We start from the raw sequence: 22,773 nt of genomic DNA, 5'->3' as shown, positions 1-22,773 counted from the left end.
CTGGCTAAATAAAGATAAATATAATAAGCATTTTTTGCCTAACTAGCACAAAGGGTAACAAGGTGTGTGCTTTTTAGGAAATGACTGCTGAAGATCTCAGGCTAAAATCGTTAGTCACACAAGAAGGAAGCAAAAGGAAGAGAACATGGGAGTCAGCTCTAAGAAAACAAAAGCACAGACCTAGCGAGGAGCTGATCAAAACATGTGCTCCATATTGCTACTCTTGCTATTGTCTGTTGTTGTAATTATGGGGTGATGAGTGTCATGATTGAGAGGTAACACATCAGCACAGAGGAGTGACTCAGCAGACTCAGCATAAAACAGACAATAATTGCACATGAGTTTCCTTTTCAATTGATTATGGACTCTACTAACCTACTTCTTATGTGGTCTCATCCCTAACACCCTGAAATGTAGCATTTAAGCTTTTTTAGATTATTCCTTTCCCAGAACTGCCACAATTTTGATTGAATAACATGTGAAATTGATAGAGGCTACAATTTGTTCTGAGAGACAGGTGGTATCTAGGTAGATAGATGATAGATAGATGATAGATAGATAGATAGATAGATAGATAGATAGATAGATAGATGACTGATAGAATATTGATAGATGATAGCTACATAGGTACATAGAAAGATACATATATAGATAGAAAGTAGACTGATAAAAGATAGATAATAGATAGATATTAGATAGATAGATAGATAGATAGATATTAGATAGATAGATAGATAGATAGATAGATAGATAGATAGATAGATAGATGATAGATGTAGATAGATAGACAGAGAGATGATAGAGATTCCTGTAGCTAAAAGAACTGAATGTAATGAGATCCCTGAGAAATGTCTTTCTGCACTTAACTAAGCATGCCATTTATCAAGGTCTGTCTTGCTTAAATCCTTCCTTCTTGTATGTGCAGAAAAAAAAGCTTGGATCAAGATAAAGAGTTATGGGGGTGGGTGGCAAGAAGGACACATATAAGTGTATTTAAAATTAAACCAAACCAACAACTTTCAGAACTACAAACATGCTACCGGTCCTAGCATTTTAATGAGAGCTTAGAAGAAAGAAAAATTTTCAAATATTCATAAGTAGATGAATTAATTAAGCTATTTATCACCATCTTCTCATAAAAACAACATTAAAGCACACTGCACATGATGAATAATGTGGTCATTATAGATTTTCCTTAAGCCAGAAACTAATGGGGAATTCTTAGGAAGAAGATTAATATTGCTTTCGCCTGCTCAAGAAACAGTAATTGTCAGCTGATTTAAAGTTCCCTCCCCGCCTTTGGGTACGTTTTGCTCAGTTCAATACAGTTTTTTTTTATCAGAGTGTACATATTATTGTACAACTAATATGATATTTATCAAGGTTTTTTGAGCTACAAATCCAGATTTTTTCATTCTTCCTATACCACTCATTTTTATATACACAAATATATTTTATGTACACAAATAAATTAGTACTATCCCATTTCAGTAGAAAACAGGCACGATAAGAAACAAACCCTAAAATTAATTAAAATTATCACAGAAACAATATAGTATATTTGGAACAAAAAACAGTCTGGATTCAAATCCTAGATTTGTGATTTACTTAATAGCTTATTACATTCAGTCAGACTTCCGGCAATCTTTGTACCTCCTTTTCTACATGCATTTAAGAGAACAAAAGTACTTCTTACATCATATGGTTTTTAATAACATTGAACATGTTGAATCACTCGGTATTATGCCCGGCCCGTGTGTGACTCTAAAGGTGGACTGTTGTAATGTGTGTGTAAAGTTGTGTTCATTAAGACATTTAATAGTGGCAACAGTCCTATAAATTATTTCTGCTCAATCAACAAGAATTAGATAGGTTATATCATAGTAACAATTGCAAAATCCCAGTGGCTTACAAGATATTTGTTTGCTATTCATTCTACTACATCGTAATATTTGTTTGCTATTCATGCTACCTACTGTAGTTCTGGGTACATTCTCCAATGTAATACATTCTATTCATTTCTGCTAGGTCACCACATTTAGGCAGTCCTACATATGCTTCCGCAGCAAACCTGGCTTGACTGGGCATGTGGCTTGAACATGTCACAATGAAATATTTTGCATTGGAGTGACAAGTCTTGCTCCACTTATTACTGGGCCAAAGGTTATCACACAACCACCCTTGTCCATAGAAGCCCAATCTTTTGCCCACATTCAGTGTAGTCTTAGGTAAAGAACACATGAGAAAGGAAGACATCAAACAAGGAGGTGCATCGCATATGCAATTTACCATTTTCCCATTTCATAATTATTTGGGACAGATTAATGTTGAAAGAATTGATCCAGGGTTCTCTATCACAAATTCTAAACTACTTAATGGCCCTCACTTCCAATTTCTGTTATCCACGTAAATTAGGGTATCTGGGAAACCCCCATTGGTATGATGAGCTCACTCTATCTTGCATTGATTGAATGAAGAGTCAGAGCATTTAGTTTAGAATAGTACTTAGTTCTCAATTGAAAATCAAATAAGAAAGAGGACCGGGAGAACATAAAGTGACATTGGACAAAATGTTGACTTAATCCTCAGTGCTCATGCATTCATTAGCACAAAGTTATTTGGCAAATGATCAATGAAACAGATTTTATGTCTCTTCAACAATGAATAGTGTTATCATTCCATCCTAGTAAATTTTTACAAGTTTCTATATTGATCTACATAGAGACTGCAAAGTCCTTTTCTTTCACTTTTGAATATCCTTTTTAGCATTATCAAGCATATACATGTATATGTATATATATGTATGTATATATATGTGTGTATATATATTTAATTCACTGATGCATACACTTGTAAGGTATATCTTAAAAGATTATACTAGGAAAGTTTTATTGCTCTAACAACCAATTATTAAGAGAAGGTATTTCTATTGTCCAAAACTTACAATTTTAGTTGTTTTGTATCTACTTGGTTTATTTATTTATTTATTTAGTACTGTTAATTACTAATTTAACTTAATTATTCCATTAGTAAAGTTTGGTTATTTAATTAAAAGTCATACAATTAAACTCCGTCCCTCTCGAGCTTAGTGTTTGAAAGTCCTGATGTTTTTGACCGGGATTTTTGTTTCTTTGTTGTCTTCAACTGGACTCCAAACCCAGAGCTCTTGCGCTTAATTTTCCCGTGTATTATCAGAACAGCAACTTCTTTTTATACGCCATCACTTACCTCATTCAGTATCAATACCAGAGAAAGCAAACATAATTAGCACTCTTAGTATAGCAATCGTGCTACACAGTTTAGATAAAGGATTTGAGTCCCACACACACACATGTTCTTCTTACCACTGTAATTTCCAGAGTTTATTGTGCTCATATATATTTATTGCCAAGATCCATTAGCCTCCCCCACGTTCTCTTACAATGACTCATCCCAGTGGAAAGCAATGATCTCCTCTATCAAAAGGCTCCGCATTGTTTATGAAAGTGAATTTGTTGTTTAAACCAAACAAGTTACTCCAACCACTACACTTTTCTTTTTTATTTTCTCCAGCGAACAATACAGAGGCAGAACAAAGGAAAATAAGCAGGAGGCACTAAAGCCTGGATTTTCTCCCAACACCTGGGAGTTGATCCGTCACAGCTGATTGAATTTCCATTGTTCATTGATTGTGCCATTTGCCAGGCAATCCATCCTTGCTTATGTAATTGCAGCGCTCCTGGAGTTCGCCCCGTTCTGTCCTGGAGGTTGGGGAGTGTGACAGGCGGAGAAAATTAGATACCGCACATTCCGAGCTGCTGACCTTCAGAATACCAAATAAGGCCCATCTTTTAAAATTGGTCTTTCTTGATGAGGTTATTTGGAGGGACATTATTTCTAACAGGTGATTTTTCATGCTGACCGTGTGCCTTCAGAACTTATATTTATATCTCTAAAGACAGGTCATTTTCAAATTTGAGTGCTCCTGTACTGTTATGGAGGAATCCACTTCATTTAAAGCTTGTCAAAAGGGGGCACATATCTCATCTTTAGATAAAACTCTCACTTCGAGATATAATTGAAAATGATTTTGACAATAATGGAAAATATTATTTTCTTGAAAAAAATGTTGAGAGTGGATATCATGTAGACCTAGCACAGTCAAATAAAACCCATGGGAAATAACATTTATGTTAACTAAATGTAGTCACCTGGCAATCTGTATATTATTCAGAAAATTGTGCACACGATAAAGACATAGTATATAAAAGGGAGATAAATTTGATAAATAGGAGGGACTTTTATATAAGGCTAAATTTAAAACATAAAATAAATGACCGAATTTCCCAAATACACTAATGGTAATCAGAATTGTTTTAACAACCAAAGTTTATTAGCAAGAACAGATCACCTCCTGAAGAAGCATACTCTGCTTTGCTGTGCAATAGACTCTGAATCACAGGAATGTTGCAAGCACAAGAGAACTTGCTTCCCACCCAACGACTTTCACACACAATGCCAAATAACTCCAGAATAATTTATTACTTCATTAGTACAAACAAAGATATGCCTCTTGAGAGCCACACTATAACCATCAATTTTAAGAAACTCACACTGAAGTATGACAATCCCATAATCCTCAAATCCCATTTAGGTTCCTTAATTATCCTAAAAAGTGTTAATTATAACAAAAGGTATTCAATTCTCAATGACCTGTTTCAAGAAGTTCAGGTCTCTTTACTCTGCTTTAATTTAGAATAACTTCTCTGTATAACGTCTCCTTTAAATGATTCAAGATTTGGCACTGGGCTTGGCAGCAGTTGCCTAAGAACTTGTACAGAAAGATTCTGGGCTCTGAATCAGGACCACTGCAGTTCCATTAACTGGCTTCATGCTCTCCTAGGAAGACAGGCTTCTGCCCTTCATATGTAAAAAGCACATGGGCATCACTAACCCTGCAGCATTCAGGGAAGCGATAATTAAAAGACAAAAGAATTGTCTTGCAAGGTTCGTGACTTAGAGAGCAATATAAAAATTCATTTCCTCTTATTTCTATTTCTTAACTTCTGTCAAGATTATCATGGAATGTTTAGCTATGTAGCTCATCAGTATTACAGGGTATAACAACAGCAACAGTAGTAGTAGCAGTAATAAACTTATGGATCCTCTAAGAAGTTCTGTATCCCACGTTGTAGATTTTTCTGTCCTATTTGTTCCAGGAACATGTAGCACCGAAAAGAACAAAAACAAACCACAAAAAGTTCAGCTTGCAAAATCAGTGAGTTCTGAAGCAATGGGTTTCAAAACAAACAAAATTCTTTTCATTCTTGGTTTCTTCACTTCAGCCTTGAAATACACATTTCTCTTACAAGAGAAGAGAGGGGAAAGACTAGCAAGTGAAGAAACTAATGTTCCTTTGAGACAGGAACTTCTAAGAGTTCTCTCTCTCTCCCTCCCTCCCTTCCTCCCTCCCTCCCTCCCTCCCTCCCTCCCTCCCTCCCTCCCTCCCTCCCTCCCTCCCTCCCTCTCTCTCTCTCTCTCTCTCTCTCTCTCTCTCTCTCTCTCTCTCTCTTCCTGTCACTGTCTAAGAAGTCCACAGAATGTTTATTCCTGCTAGCAGGAATAATGTACTATTCAACCCCCGGCAGCACTCTCTCCACGGGCATCACCTGATGAAAATTCACAGAGTGTTTCTTGGTGTAATAACTAATTTCTTGGAGTAATAATTAATTTTAAAATTTAATATCCTTAAAACATCTCTAGAGCATTTGACCACCACTAACTTTCCCACTTTTTAAAGTTTCTTCCCTTCTGTATACATCATTAAATTAAAATGCATGTCTGTTTTTCTAAGACTTTCTTGAACAGGCCTCATCCGTTCGCATAGACAGGATTTCTTTCTTGTACTTCTCCACAAAGTTTAACCTTGTGTGCTGTTCTCCTCCTTCCTCTCCACCCTGCTCTCCTCCTTCCTCTCCACCCTGCTCTCCTCCTTCCTCTCCACCCTGCTCTCCTCCTTCCTCTCCACCCTGCTCTCTTCCTTCCTCTCCACCCTGCTCTCCTCCTTCCTCTCCACCCTGCTCTCCTCCTTCCTCTCCACCCTGCTCTCCTCCTTCCTCTCCACCCTGCTCTCCTCCTTCCTCTCCACCCTGCTCTCCTCCTTCCTCTCCACCCCGCTCTCCTCCTTCCTCTCCACCCTGCTCTCCTCCTTCCTCTCCACCCCGCTCTCTTCCTTCCTCTCCACCCTGCTCTCCTCCTTCCTCTCCACCCTGCTCTCCTCCTTCCTCTCCACCCTGCTCTCCTCCTTCCTCTCCACCCCGCTCTCCTCCTTCCTCTCCACCCTGCTCTCCTCCTTCCTCTCCACCCTGCTCTCCTCCTTCCTCTCCACCCTGCTCTCCTCCTTCCTCTCCACCCTGCTCTCCTCCTTCCTCTCCACCCCGCTCTCTTCCTTCCTCTCCACCCTGCTCTCCTCCTTCCTCTCCACCCTGCTCTCCTCCTTCCTCTCCACCCTGCTCTCCTTCCTCTCCACCCTGCTCTCCTCCTTCCTCTCCACCCTGCTCTCCTCCTTCCTCTCTACCCTGCTCTCCTCCTTCCTCTCCACCCTGCTCTCCTCCTTCCTTTCCATCCTGCTTCCTTCTTCCTCTGTCCATCTCTTGATCTCTCCCTCCCCACCCTTTCTTCTCTCTACCTCTTTAAATGGTTTGAATATCACCTCTTTGCAATTTATTCCTAAATTTAAAATTCTAGATTATTTCATAGTTTCAGGTGATTACCTTTTATTACCAAATCATTTTTATCCTTTACTCAATTTCTCATGCTACCATAACTTGTTCCCATTCCTGGGGTTCTTTTCTCTTTAACCTTACTGACGTTCCTATTTTCATTCCTCCTGTTTTTTTTTTCTCGAGTTCACTAGGTAGACCATTTTGGGTCAAGGTTCCTTTGATTGCTCTAACCTCTTATAGTCATCATCCACACAAGAACTACTGAACTATGAAGTCAAACTTGACCTAGAATGATTTTATCCCACTGGCACAGATAATCTCTACTCTAGCAGGCAATGTAAATAAAAATGCTCACCATGATCAAAGTGAATGACCAGAACAGGCAGAGCATGTTGCAATAGTGTTGGGGACAATAGGCAAAAAGGTTAGCCAAATGCGCTCTCTCTCTCTCTCTCTCTCTCTCTCTCTCTCTCTGTGTGTGTGTGTGTGTGTGTGTGTGTGTGTCCCTCCATCTTTTCCTCCTATCCCTCTCTCTTCCCTCCTTTCTCCCCCCTCCTTCCTTTTCCCCTCCTCCTACCCTTCCTTCTACCCCTGTTCGGTCTTTGTCTCTTTTTGTCTCTTAGGGGCAGAGTTTGAGGGTGCTTATAGGAAAGGCTCAGACATTGACCTGTTTCCAAATTTTTAACTTCAGATAAAAGAGCAAAATATATTAGTGTTATAAACTAACTTTAAACACACCACTGGCACCACCATCCCCACAAACACTGCCACCTTGAAGGCTTGGCAACTGTCAGAGAACATAGTACCAGAGGACAGTAAAAGCCAAATGGTAGCGAGGAGTGTGATGGTGCGCAGTCTTGTGAATGGGACATGGCCACACACTCATGAACTCACAGATGCCCTGACTGTGTGTACAGCGTCAGGACAAGACTGAGCCAGTACACAAACAATCCATCATAGGTGAGGAAGGGACTGATCCACCTGGGGGAGCTAATGGCATGAGTACCGCAGGAGGAGGAGAAGTCACCGCCTTCAGTGAGGTAGACACTGGTGTCACTGATGCTCCAGGATATAGCTTCATAGCCCACGCCCTGGCTAAATGCAGTAGGTCACAAAGCAAGTGTTATAGAATAAAATTTAAAAATGAACTCATGAAAGTAGAATGGAGAGGCTTGGGAAGAAACAGGGATTCACGGAGGTGAGGAAAGGATAAGAGATGATGGGGAGATGATCAAGATCAGGATTTATAACATACATATACAAAATTGCCAAAGGATAAATTAATAAACATGCCCACAAACACATTAAAAACACATCACCTGAGCAAGTCACACTTGTCTACAGACTTCGCTGTGATTAGGACCGAAAGCTTAGGAAGCTGCAAATGTCTTTGCTGGCTACCTACTCCAGACCTTCCAAAGGCATCATATGGCTATCCTCTCCACTCAGACACTGTCAACTTAAAAAACACCTCTGTCAGCCACTGGCGCACTGATAACTATCCTCTGAGGACCTCGGGACTTTCTTCTCTCTGTGGATTTTGCTAGCAGCACAAAAGTGTCTTACTGCAAATCAGAATTCTACTAGATTTAGAGGCCCAGGGCTATCATTCCCCTTAAGCCCTTCTTGGCACATACTAGCTCCCCTGCCCTCTGAATGTTATCATACCCAGCGCTTGCCAGTACAGTTTTGTAATGACATACTTCATGCCTTATCTGGAATACTTTCACCATCTCTCCATCATTGCCTACAGGGTGTAGATATAATGAGTGCGAGATTGATAGTCTATAATTCTTCGGGGCCTGCTCAAGGCATGGCAGGACTCAACAGTTGTGAATTGAGCAAGAAATAGATCTTGTACCTTTTCAGTCCTCACTATTTCCACTACAGGAATGTTAATCTAGATTAAGTACTTTTCTAGCAATACAGATTTAGCCTTTTCATTTTCAGTTTATAATAAAGCATAATTGATTTTGTTTCAAATTCCAAGAATCTTTATAATTATTTTCTGAGTGTAGAACACGCTGAGATGTATCTGTGGAGACCAGAGGACGACCTTGCAGGGTCCCACCAAATGGGTCCTGGAGATTGAACTCGGATTGTCACATTTGGTGACAGATGCTCTTACCTAATGAGCCACCATCGTCAGCCCCCAGATACTGAGAATCTTCATACTGATTGTTATTTATATAAGACTGAGATAAAATTGTGTCGGGGGTGCTTCTATAGAAAGGAACTGATTGACGGCCCAGGAAGTAGAGTACAATTCAAAACGAGAAAAGTGAATTTCCTAATTCTTCAGAGAGTGACACAGTTGAATTTCAATTTCAGGATAGGCAAAAAAAAAAAAAGTCTCTTCATTGGAAAAAAAAACATAATAACCAAGAATATCCACTGCTGTGTTCCAAGATTAATGAAATGACTGACCTTCTACTTGTTCCAGTTGTCACTGCAATTCTCCCATGAGTATTTCAAATAGAGACTTTACTCCCCAGAAAGTGGGGAGTCAATAAGAAGTGATGACCAAACCCTAAGGAGAGTTGGTGCTTTGCAAGCTTAAAGCGAGAGTGTAATATCGGCCTTTTCTGTTCAGAGACCTCAGAGTACCAGGCTAGAGAAGTGATCTGGCCACTCACTTAGGTTGCAAAGTCTGCATGCGATCCTTAAGATCTCAGTCCCACGTTTATACTCCTGTGCATGTAAGATATTGGAGACATTATGCCATCTTAGAAACTAGTCTGCAATGCCACATGTGTTGGAGCTTTGATAAGCTTGCAGATTTGGGGGAAAGCCTGCATATTAGAATAATGAAAAGATGGCCTTGCAGTGAAAGAGAATGCACCTGCTTTGTAGGAAGTCAACAAGAACCAGAGAGCGTTCTGCCCATCTCGCCAACTCCCACTGGGGAAATACAGGTTCCTGTAGCAACCCCTCTCGGTCCTGCTGAAGAATGTAGCTGAAAGTGCCTCACATCAATTCATTTGCCATTCCAAGACATCAATAGAACTCTTCTCGCCTAAGAAGGCTGCCATTTGACTATTGTCTTTAAACGTCTATGTTGGCTGTGCCCTAGAGCACAGAGATATATAGGAGGGCATAGAAATTCACCTTTCCTTGTGACTGGCATTCTTGGAAATCACTAGTCCAACAGGATTGTGTGCTACAACAATATGGGATAGTGATAGTAACTCAAGCACAAACCATCTATTGAATGAAATGAATTTTGGCACCCCACCACTGTCTTTGCCTTGAGTCTGCTCTGATCACCAAATGTCTTCGTAAGACTGAATCAGATCTTCGAGCTTACTCAGTATAAAAATTTTATTATTCATATTGATCTTGTAGAATGCCATGAAAGAGGTAAGAAAGCATGACTCTAAGATTACAGAGATGAATAATTCAGGAGCAGCATTAGCAAATGCTGGTGCCTTCAGTGTATAGAAATTATTTACATACAAGCACCTTTGTCAAGGTTCTCATTAAAAGCAGATAAATCAACGGGCGGGGTCAAGTACATGATGGGGAAATCCACAGAGACAACTGAACCAAGCTAGTAGGAGCTCACAGACTATGGACTGATAGCTGGGGAACCTTCATGGGACCAAACTAGACCCTCTGAATGTGGGTGAGAGATCATGTACCTTGAGCTGTTGTTGGGGGTGGCGGGTGGCTGGACCTACCCCAGATGCATAAACTGGCTTTTTGGAGCCCATTCCCTATGGTGGGATATGTTGCTCAGCCTTGAAATTGGTGTGGGAGTGGGAGGGCGGTTGGTCGTACCTCAAGTTGGTATATGAGCCCTTGTTGACTCCCCAAGCAAGACCTTACCCACTCTGAGGAGTTAATAAGGAGAAGGGGATGTGGAGGGGAGGGAAAGAGAAGGGGAGGGAGGTGGAACAGGGGTTGGTAGGTAAAATGAAAAGAAAAGTAAAATTTTTAATAAAAATGAGGAACAACCAGTATACTCTGTGCACAACTTTTTTAAAAGTTAGGCTAAAACCTGGAGTTTAAAATAAGAAAAATATTTACTTAAGAAAAGAGCTGACATCTTAAGTGACCTTGGGTCCTACGCCAGCACTTTTTCTTTCTTTTCTCTTCTGCCTTCGCTGAAGGCCTCAGGAATGTCTCTTCCCTCATTGTTATTGCCCTAGACTTCATTGCTTATCTTCAGTGTCTAGTTACAGTATCCCAGTGGTCTCTTTGTAAAATTATTTTCACTGTGTTTCCTGAATTATTGTGTCTGTGTATTTGTGTGGTGTGTGTGTCGGTGTGTATGTATATCTGAATGTGAATGTCTGTGTGTATGTGTCTCTCTGTGTGTTTCTGTGTGTGTATGTGCATGTACATTGTGTGCTTCTCTTTGTGTGTGTGTAGTGTGTGTGTGTGTGTGTCTCTGTATGTGTCTCTATTGTGTCTGAGTTTCATAGCATGGGTACAGATATCAGAGGAAGCTTTTGGCAGTCAGTTTTCCCCTTCTACCATAAGAGTCCCCGGGACTGAGCCTAAACCATCAGTATAGGCATCAAGAGCCTTTCCCCACTGAGCCATCTCACCAGCCCCCAGGGACTTCTTAACTGAAATATCTGCACATTGGTTTTGTGGTAAAGGTAGCCACATAAGATTATTAGAGAACAGTATTTACGACAGATATATGAACATTGAGCTTTCATAACAACCTCAGATGATAATCTCTATTGTGATATGAAGGACACTAGAAACGCTTCCTGTTCCCAAAATGATTATAATATGAAAATAAAAAGATAGTGTTTCCTCTAATAACAATTATAAGGCCTAATCCACTAGATCCCTCGGCCCTGGTCTTTTAATAAGCCAACCCTCAAACTAATGGTTGATCTTGAGAAATAAAAAGAAAATGATGCACCAAAGAGGTGTCGTCGTTTGACCAAGAGTCCAGGAACTGAGAGGGGAAGAACTCGAACCCAGGCAGACTGTCCCCGAGAGCAATCACTGTTTTTTACCCATTGCTGCGTACTGAATGTCAGGTCGATCATTAAATGTGGGTCAATCAAATACTACTGGAAAACGAAGTTGAACTGGAGGGGCAAGGTACTCACATCAGAAAGAAACATCATGGAAACACCCCCATAAAACAAAAGCAAGATGAGGACACAGAACAGACTCCTCCACCCAATTTCCTACAGCTTCTCTGCTCTGAGAAGAAAGGCATCCTCCAAAAGGCCAAATATCAGCCGGACCAGGGCATTGCCCTTGTCTGCCAAGTAGTGCTTTTCCAGATTTCCCAGATACTATCCTTTTCTAATGGTTAGCAGATGGCAGCCAACCATATCCTTAAAGGGCCAGATACCTAGAAATTCCCACTTGATTTCCCACAAACTGTGGGCCTTGCTCCTTATAGCCTAACAATGTCTCTTATGGTGTATCGATGTATTGTAATATAAAACAAATAAGGTTTGTGAGTTTTCATAACTGAAACTTCAAGGGGAAGCCTTTCTTCCCATCATGACTCCTAACAACACCTTGTCCCTGGGCTATCCTTGCTTGAGTGTCTTAAACAAAACAGGCCTATGCTACTGGCTTACTACCATCTATTTGGCTCACTATTTAAGTCTTTTCGTACCCAAGCCTCTTTCTCTCACTTCTCCAGCTAACAGGATTACAGTGTCAGCTACTTTCCTACTTTCCAGCTGTTTTCCTAAGCCCTTGGACTTTGATAATTAGATCATGTCAGCTTTAAGAAGGTAACATCCCATCCTTCCAAACCCCCGCTCAGTTATGTTTTCCTGAAGACTTTCTTCAGCCCTCTTCCTCCCTTCCAGAGGCAGGTCCCTAATCCCCTAGCCTAGTCCGAGCTCTCTATTTGTTTACGCGCGGAGTCACTTCCAGTACGGGCAGTCCAGCAGCAAGCCTTTGTTTTGGAAAACCTTTGTTTTGGTCTCCCAACATCCCCACTGCGGCCAAGCAGAGCTACCGCAAGTAAATGCCCCTGCAAAATTGGGATCCTTCTAGATAACCAAGTACTTCAAAAGGAGAATGTAGGACTTCTAAAAGAGTGAAACCAACGAACAATTTAAGCCGAAGGCATCATAAATTTTGATTTTCTTTCCTGGTAGAACTCCAGTCAGTCCTGATCCAAGACCTTCCAGCCTTTGGCATCCAAGAAGTTAGGAGATTTTGGAATTGACTAAATAGTCACTCACCAACTAGTGGAAGGCGGATATCTGCTGTCTAGCGTTTTGGTCCAGGGCTTGTACCAACTGATCTGCTCAGCAGCTTTACCCCAGAATCTCTCAGGGTCGGCCACAGAGGCTGCGAAATGGGTCTTGTACTCGCCACCATTGCAGGTGGCCAGGGCCCTGCAGCCCCGGGCCCCAAGACCAGCCACCAAAGCCCTTCGGGCTGCACTGGCTCCTCTTGCCGAAGGGGAACCTGGCAGGGGCGCCCCAAGCGTCCCGGCGCCTGTTACTTTGCGACATTGCAGCCAGGATGGCTTCATTCTTCCTCTGTGTCCACAGCTGCAGGCCCGGGAACTCGCTGTCACTAAGGCTGAGACTCAGCCCCTGAGGGGAGCCTGCTGGAGGCGGGGTTTAAGTCCGAAGTGAACCCCTAGCCCAGAAGTTTGGAAGTCAAACTGAAGTCCGCGATAAAAACCGACCTGGATCCACCAGGAAAGCAACAGGCTGGAGCGGAGACGGGGGGGGGGGGGGGGGGGAGAAGGGGCAGGACGCTACAGAAGTTGAGTTCCGTCACCCCTTAAATTCCAATCTAGTGCGAATTTTCAACCCATGACAGAGGGTCACTTGCCATTTAGCAGAGCGTCTCCGGACTTAGGTGCCCGAGCATGGCTAGCACAAGGCCAAAGGACCAAATGGCTTATTTTAAACAAAATGTGTGTCCCCGGCCCACAGCAGAATCACATAACCCTGGAATTTACACTGGATCCCTGGGGTGTTATTTTCCTTTACTCATTTATTTCTTTGCTTAAAATTCAACTCAAACCCTAGTTAATAAAAACCACAGCAGCTCCAGGGCCACGTTGGTTCCAGGATTTCCTGGCAGCCGAGAGAAGGGGTGGAAGGAGGGTTACTCAGCAGGGTTGGGGAGTGCTTCCAAGAGTGATTGACAGCCAGGCCACTGGGGAAGGTAACCCAGCTGGGATCTGGAGGCACCTGCCAGTCCACACCTCTGGATCCAGAGGCAGGAGCACACAGGATTTGGGATTATTTCTTCCCTTCTAATTTGCCCCTTTTTTTGAGTTTTGATGACATTCTCTCAGAGAACGCATGGTTGTGAAATTTCTTTGAGTTCATAAAACTATTTTAAAACGGAATGTGACAACCACTCCTTCACTCTGAAGAAACTAGGAGCCACTGAAGCGCACGCCTCAAGTGAATGAATTGTGCAGTGTGTGGGTTGTGCCTCAGGTAGCTGTTCTAAATCAAATCAAAAGGGGAACTGAATCCAAAGAAGGAGGAAGCTGAGAAAATCCAAGACACACAGGTAGCAGGAATTCCTTGCCAGGCTTTAACTTTCTTTAGGCTCTGTCTGTCACCTTGCCCACTTCAGTGAAATTCACGATCTTTTGCTTTAATGTCATGCCAAACACGTTCTGACCTCCTGCCACACTGTTCGAGGCTTTAGATGTAAAGATAATGTATTCCCAGGTCTTAGGTGAGAAATGGCAGGAGGCCCTTGACCCTGGAAAGGATAATAAATTAACGCTGTAAACAAATGATCCTGAAGGCAGAATATGATGTGGAAACAAAGGCTAGACAGAGCAGGCATTCATCTAATGCAAGACAGGAAAAAAAGATGACGTTAAGTGCTCACCTCAGCTATTTTCTTTAACTGAGAAGCAAGAAACGACACTTTTCCTACATAGCCACCGTAGTTTCCATCCTCCAAAAGTTCTCAGATCAAGTGGTATCTGGTAGCAGACGACTGTAGGTCACTTACCTCAAAGGCCATTTTACCTCTTTGCCCTTCCTTTCTACTCAATGCTGCTTTCTGACATACAGATTAGGTAAACCCCCAATTATCCCCATGTTCCAAACACGTAACGGGTGTGTGAGTGCCTACATTATGTATAGATGGTTTGAAGGAAGCGCTATGAAGGGAGGAATTGACTGTTGCGGGCACACCTTGCATGTATACCTTGGGCTTACCATTTTTGAGAACTGTAAGGTACTGAGAGTTTTAAGACTGTGTAAGAAGTGATGGCTATCATCCTCATGTTTCCCAAAGAAGCTTAGCAATAGGAGAACTCAGTACTGGACTCGAGGCCTTCAAGAAGAGCAGTGAAAACTCAAACCCTGAGAAGACCCTGAGCTTGAGAGCCAGGACACTGGACTGGAGAGTAAACTCACTGGTTAAGAACTCTTGTTGCAGAAGACCCAGGTTCGAGTCCCGTGGTCACCCACATGGAGAAGCACCATCTCCTTGGGCACCAAGCATGTATGTGGTACACAGATGTCCATGCATGCAAAACACTCATATACTCATAAATACTCATAAAATATAAAAAATAACTAAATGAAAATATAAGCAGGACCGGGCGGTGTTGGCGCACGCCTTTAATCCCAGCACTCGGGAATCAGAGGCAGGCGGATCTCTGTGAGTTCCAGGCCGGGCTGGTCTACAAGAGTTAATTCCAGGATAGGCTCCAAAGCTACAGAGAAACCCTGTCTTGAAAAACATACACACACACACACACACACACACACACACACACAGAGAGAGAGAGAGAGAGAGAGAGAGAGAGAGAGAGAGAGAGAGAGGAAGAAATCTTCAACAAGAAAACACAAAAGGAAACAAGAAAAGAACCAAGAAACAACATACTTAGGCCTCAGACAGCTCAGACACGGATAACTCACAACCCAGTGGGGAGGGGAAAGGACAATCCAGATTGCAGTTTTATCATTCCATACCCCACACGTTATCTGTAGACTACACGAATCATCTTTGCCCAACTTTGCCAGAAACAAAATGTGTGACTAGAGCAAGCATCAGAGCTAGCAAACATTCGTCCTGTGATTCTTACATGCCTACTTTCCTGGAGAGACTGAAAACTCAGTGAGTGGAAGCGTTTCTTGAAAGCACTTATCTGTGAAGTAGGGACAAGCTGAGCTGCAATCAAAACTTGGAGGGACACTGAAGGCTTATTGCGACTCGCCAACGCCTTTTTAGGAAATAATGCTGATATTTGTGAACTAAAGCAGCTTTCAAATGTCTAAAATGAAACAGAGTATATAATGAAATTTTAAACTTTAAGTTTTGAAATTTTCTTCTGTTCTCCACTGTAGCAATGACATTAAAGAAAATAAAACAGGCTGGATATTCTAGTGTGGGGAATGGGAGGGTAAGGTAGTGGAGGGCATAGAGAGAGAGAACTCACATTTAGAGGTCCAGTAACTCAAACAGGACAGAAACCTAGAGAGAGGAACTTAAGCAAAGAGGAATAACTCTTACTAACTTGTTGCCTCCCCATGGCTTGCTCAGGCAGATTTTCTACAAAACCCAAGACTATAAAACCCAGTAATGGCTCCACCCACAGTGGACTGGGCTTTCCTCAATCATTAATAAAGAAAACGTCCCCATAGACTTAACAACAGATAAAGCTCATGGAGGCACATTTTCTCAACTGAGGTCATGAACCTCAACTGAGGTCATGAGCCTGTGTCAAGTTGACCAAATATTAACCACTGCACCTAGCAGAGCAGGTTGATTGTGGGCACGAATTCCTGCCTTTAGCTGAGGAGCTATTAGCATCTGATAACTGCTAGAAAATGGAGATCCAGCTTTTTTCAATGCTGTGACCTTGGTATAGGAGGGAGGCCCCATACCCAACAGTGGTCTGCCAAAACAAGCTGGTCAGGATGGGGTGGAGAGAGAGAGAGAGAAAGAGAGAGCATGAACATAAGTTTGGTGGATAGGTAGGGAGAAGGTAAATCTCGGAGCTGCTGAAGGGAGGGTGAACATGGTAAGAATATCTTGTATGAAATTCCCAAAGAATTAATAAAAGCCTTATTTTTTAAAGACATTGAAGTAAATACGAATTACTTCACAAGAAAGCTTCCAAGGCAAGGGAAGACACTCTGAAACCCCAACTTATCGTTCAGTCAAATAAAGTAAGTGTAATCCGGGCCTTCGACCTTTATCTTTAGAGGCCAATCCCAGGTGCCCCTTGAACCTTGACCCCTCCCCAGGAGGGTCATGCTAGCCCTCCAAACCTTGACCCTTCCCCAGGAATTGTCAAGACCACCACTCCCACAGGCTACTTAAACTGCTCTCCAGTAAATAAACACGTGGTTTTCCCTCTTCCTCTCTGGTGGTCCCATTTAGCGGCTTCTCAGTTTCCCTCGGGGATACCCGGAGCTCAGGTGTCTAATTAAATCTGGATATCTTTTAATTTGGTCTGATTTGGTTTTATTGGGATTATTTTGTGTTGGCCGAGTGGCTCGGTTGCGAAATATTCCTAACAGTAAGACCCAGGATACTTACCATCCTTATTTAGATTTCTGTAAAGTATCCAATAAAAACATTTGTGCATAAGAAATATATAGGGGGGCTGGAGAGATGGCTCAGTGGTTAAGAGCATTGCCTGCTTTTCCAAAGGTCCTGAGTTCAATTCCCAGCAACCTCATGGTGGCTCACAACCATCTGTAATGAGATCTGGTGCCCTCTTCTGGCCTGCAGACAGTATATTGTATACATAATAAATAAATATTAAAAAAAGAAATATATAGGGATGTTTCCATTTGAGAAAAACGTGAGGAGCCGAGCATCACCTGGGTATCATTTCCAATCATTTTTAGCATCCCTGTTTTCTGTTTGTTTTCTTTTCTCTGTGCTCAGCAATTTGCTACTGCAAAAAGAATTCTCATTCATGAAGCTGTGAAGGGCAATAATAGTTATAAATTTTTAATCAAACCACTGAAATCATCAAGGGTCCCTTTAAATCCTTCTGTAAGGATAATTCCTGAAGAATTAGACTATTTCTGTTGCATATTTCCAAAGAAAAATTTCTGTGTGACATTAAACTGCTTGTAATCCTAAGAAATGATCTGACTGTCCTGGTAGCAAATAATTAAGAAGAAAATGAGCATCCTTTAATATATTTTTTTGTAAAGTATAATCATAGCTGAGCAGTAATTTGTAGATATACATATGTGTGTGTGAGCATGAGTGTGTGTGTCCATGTGTTTGAATGGTCAGGTGGATATGCATGAAGTTAAACAATAAATTGAAGGGTGAGGCCAGTCTCTCAAAACAAGCTCTGTAACAAGAAATTGGACAAGAGTGTGGGTGTTTCAGAGACAACACAAAGAACTTAGCTGAATGTAGTTCAAATCTAAGGAAGTGTAGGGAGAATGAAGAAGTTTAGTTTATGCTGTAAATGGAAGTAGGTGCATCGTTTACTGGAAATACTGTGGAAAAGAAAAAGAAAATTAAATGAGTAAATATTTGGTATTGGGATGCTATGAAACCTGGCCAAGATTTATATGTTCCTCCCCGTTATTGTTCTTTTTAAAAATAATATATTTGAAATTATAATTACATCCTTTTGTTCTTCTCTTTTCTTCCTCCCACCCTCCCAGGTATACCTCACCCTGCTCTCATTCAAATTCATGGCCTTTTAAACGTTGTCATTGCTATTGCTGGTGTGGTTGTGTGTATGTGTATGTATTCTTAATGTACAAATACAAGCTGCTCAGTCTAGCGAATATTACTTATATGTGTGTGCTTTCAGGATGATCATTTGGTATTAGACAGCCAACAGTTCTTGCCTGGTGAAGACTGTTGCTTCTGCTTTCAGCACTCCTGGATTGCCGCTGGTGTTTTGTCTAGGGTTGAGACCCCTAAGCTTTCCTCATTCCTTGTGAGTTTCTCTATTCCTGTCACTCTTGCTCAGATCAGGCTGAGGTGGCCATGTGGGGGAGATTTCAGATGTGCAGCTTCAAATATTTCTAGGCAACACAATCTCACAGCAAATTTCCTGTTCCTCTAGCTTTTCCCCATCTTTCTGTTCTTGCTTCCAGGGATCCTGATCCTTAGGTGCAGGAGTTGCATTTTAGATGTATCAGTTGTGACTACACTCCACAATCAGTCATTTTGTTCAGCCGTAGGCTTCTGTAATTGTCTCTGCCTGTTTGAAATAAGCTTTCTTGGTGAGGGCTGAGAACAACATCATCAATGAGTATAAAGATTTAGAATATAATAATGGATTATTCTAGTTTGGTAGAGTCAGCTGTAGATTCTCCTCCAAGAACTGTAAGTAGTTGTCTAGATTTCTGGTACCACACATGATTTCTCTCTTGTTTAGTGGGTCTTAAGTCCATGGAAAGAGTTGTTGGTTACTACCAAGGCTTTAGTGCCACCACCGCACCCTTGGGGTTTGCATATCTCAACAGTTACTATTCTACCACATCTTGGATCCCAAGAAAGTAGCTAGCTGGAAAAAAATTGAATTGTAGAGAACTCTGCAGATGCCTTTGCCCATCAATGACTTGAAGAGTGGCTATCATTGATAGCTTTTGAGATACCTCTATTATTTTCTTGCTGATATAACTGCCTACTTGTCTGAGAATTGAGCAGCTAACCACTAGTAACTTACTAAAAACTGTTGTTTCAATAGGAGATGTTGGTGAAGTTCATCAACAGGTACAGGGTACTTTTAAATTTCCAGTAAATTCCTTCCATCTAAAGCAGAATATCACATCTTTTTCCTTTGATGGTGCTTTCACTTGTCTTCTTAATTTAGCTAGTAGCATATGTTGGTATGAGTATGAGATTTTTTTCTCAAGAGTTATGTGTGCATAGAGATTGACTACAGAATTGTACTATGATTTACATTGAAGCTGGCTATAAACTAACTATATACACCTATTAAAAACCAATTAATTATACCTTACCAGTAAGCAAACAATCTTATGTTTCCTTCCTCTTTTTTTTAAACTCTGAATTTCAAGAAATATCTTTAGACTCTGACAGAATGTTCCAGATGTTGGAATCACCTCTTTTTCTCTCAATATGTAATGTGAAGATTTTTTGAAAGAAAATTGTTGTACCTTCAAAACTAACTGTAAAAGTTTATAAATAGTGTATATATTATATCATAATAAAATGTATATAGTATACACAATATTCATAAAATATATAATAAAGTATATATATATATAAAATGGTTAATTTATGATAATTTTCTTTTTCATTAACATGTCTAAAGTTCATCTCTTTGTCACTTTTCCAGTGACAGAGACAGAAAGACTGCACCCAGCATGGGCTTTGAAAACTTCAAAGATCACCCCCAGTGACACACTTCCTCCAACAAAGCCACACCTACTTCAACAAGGCCTCACTTCCTAATCCTACTAATCCTTTAAACAATTCCACTCTCTGGTACCCAAGCATTCAAATATTATCATTCAATCCATCACAATGTACTTATATAAGACTCTTGTCATAGAAAAGTGAATTTCAAAATATATTGTAAAGAAGAAGAGGAAGAAGAAATAGGAATTGACTTAATATGCTTCAGTCCAAACTGTCCGTCACCTAGAAGAGTCTCTCTGTGTGTGTGTGTGTGTGTGTGTCTCCTTTTTCCTACTGAAGTCTAAATTTATCTTCTGCTATTGTTTGAATACAGTATTCACCTCTAAAACTCACTGAAATTTAATCTCTAAAATGAGATACCAAAAGACAAGGATTAGATTTAAGAGATTAGAACTCTGTCCTCAAATATATGTTCAGCCATTCACGTGATTAGTAGGCAGGCTAATAAATTCTGAGAGTGGTTTCTGAATGTTAGGCAAAGTCAGGTTAGGACCAGTTCTGAGCTTCTACAAAATTAAAATATAGATTAAAAGGACAATATTGCTAGCAGATCCAAATTATCTTTAGGTTGAATGGATAGATCATACATATTAAAATTAGTAACAAATGCATATGGTAAGGGCCAAAATGAAGTCTGTCATAATCCCAAAGCTATACAAACATAAATAAGTACTGTATAAGAGCCAGGCTAAAGTTTACATATCCACTCTTAATTACAGATAATATAGAAGGTGAAATATTTTCCATTACCTAATACTATTCATGATTCAGCTGTTCCTATTTCTCAAATTACATTTTTTTAATCACGCTGTGTTCTTTCTTTTTAATCTGTTCTGATATCATAGAAGTTCAAACCTGCTTTCCCACTTGACTTCAACTGAAGAACAGGAAACCTTTCTTCTATACCCTGACTTGTCTTTTGACCCACTGGCTAGACAAGCACTTAATACTTCAAACATTCTTAATCTTTGATAATTTCCTTTTCATGCCTACAATAGGGAGCTAACAGGAAACGATCATCCACAGAAGATGTTTTAATACCTCAGACCCAATTTTGGGCCTTTTGAAGTTTCAAGATTGGATGTATTGGGTTTGGTAAAAACCAGAACAGCGGCCAAATTGTGCTTAATGACCGAGTACATTGGGTGTCATACTGTTAATTGTTTTGCAATCTGAAGTACCCTTAATGAACATTCTAGGTTTGGTACATTCAGCCTGCTTATGAAAGATCTTAATCTTAGATAAAAATACCAGTTAAAGATGTCCTTTCCTTCTACATCCACCCCAATATCTATTTCCCTTACTATTAGAAAGTCAATGGTTTATCAATATGAATCCCCTGTAATGGGATAATATTGAGTATAAACAGGAAGCCGTAAGTAAAAAAGAGGCAGAAAGTTAGCTAAAGGTTCACCTCCTTTACAGTATATCTTCTTAGGACTAAATGAATAGGAATAGAAAAATGCCCTTACTTTGGTCTTAGAGAAATGAGGATATGAATTCCATATGAGACACACTAATAAGAGAATAAAATATTAATATTAAAAGAATGTTTTATTAACATAAAATGTTTTCCTTTTGAAAATTACACAAGACAATAGAAAATCAAGTAAGACTTATTACGTAGTTGTGTGCAGTATATGTTACAGGAACTCCCCAGTAATTTTAACAGTGTTGCCTATGATGACAGCTCAAGATTCTATACAGGAAAAACTATATTGATGCTCAACAATGTGCATGCATTCATGCTGATTGAAAGGAAGTAATGATTGCTCTAAGTAACTTGCAATTACATAATTGTAAATTCATTATCAAATCTTTCAATTCCTATGAAATTCTGAATAGTAACTTTTACAGTAACAGTATTAAACCTTTCTAGGCATTTTGACGTGTAATGGATTTCAAATTAATAATCAAAATTATTCACATTTATATAGGGCTTTTTTTTTAGAATGGGTTTAGTTTAGCTTAGCATTCCAGGGGAAGAAAGTCTATCATGGCAAGGATGGCATGACAGTAGGAACAGGATGTAGAGAGATCATATTTCATCCTCACTCAGGAAGGAAAAAGCGAGAACACAATTTTGGGCAATGTTAAAAATGATCAAAGCCTGCCCCAGTGATGTGCTTCCTTCAGCAGGGGTGTCTGCCTCCGTAAAGGCTCCATCACCTCCCCAAACAGCATTACCAACAGGGAAACAAGTGTTCAAATGCATGAGCCTATAGGGAACATTTATGCTTCAAAACACAACATGAACACACAAACGCACGTCAACAAATGACAGAGATATATTGTGCTAATGACATTTCTTGTTACTGACAAAAAATGTTTATTTGACTCACAGTTTGAGAGCACAGTTCATCTTAGTGTTGAAATGGCAGCGGTGGTGGGAGGCAGCTGCTCACAGTGCATCCAGAATCAGAAAGCAGAGGGAAATACTGCTGGAGCTCAGCTCTCTTGCTCTTTTTTACTCAGTCTTGACCCCTAGCCTATGAAATGGTACCACCAATGTTCAGTGCAGTCTTTCCTCCTCAATTAAAGGACTATGGGAACACTCCTTACATACACACCCAAAAGTGTGTCTCCTGGGTGATCCCAAAATCAGTCAAGTTGACAGTCAAGATTGACCTCACACACACACACACACACACACACACACACACACACACACACACAGAGGTGATGGGGAGAAAGAGAGAGAGAGAGGAGAGAGAGAGAGAGAGAGAGAGAGAGAGAGAGAGAGAGAGAGAGATTCCAT

The 22,773-nt window shown here is 40.6% G+C and overlaps 1 protein-coding gene across 1 annotated transcript in view; it reads right to left on the bottom strand.

Moving 5' to 3' along the window:
- Acss3 (acyl-CoA synthetase short chain family member 3) overlaps positions 1-13,278 on the bottom strand; it is a 150,525-nt gene extending 137,247 nt beyond the window's left edge. The window contains exon 1 of the mRNA XM_075954457.1: positions 12,884-13,278. Coding sequence (XP_075810572.1) covers positions 12,884-13,179 — 296 coding nt within the window. The 5' untranslated portion in view covers positions 13,180-13,278. The remainder of the gene's footprint in view (positions 1-12,883) is intronic.
- Positions 13,279-22,773: the final 9,495 nt, after the last annotated feature.

Source organism: Microtus pennsylvanicus, chromosome 20 (assembly GCF_037038515.1).
Source record: "Microtus pennsylvanicus isolate mMicPen1 chromosome 20, mMicPen1.hap1, whole genome shotgun sequence".
In the NCBI taxonomy this organism is placed as follows: domain Eukaryota; kingdom Metazoa; phylum Chordata; class Mammalia; order Rodentia; family Cricetidae; genus Microtus; species Microtus pennsylvanicus.
Note: the sequence above shows the minus strand (reverse complement) of the source record. Positions and strands in the feature narration are given on the sequence as shown.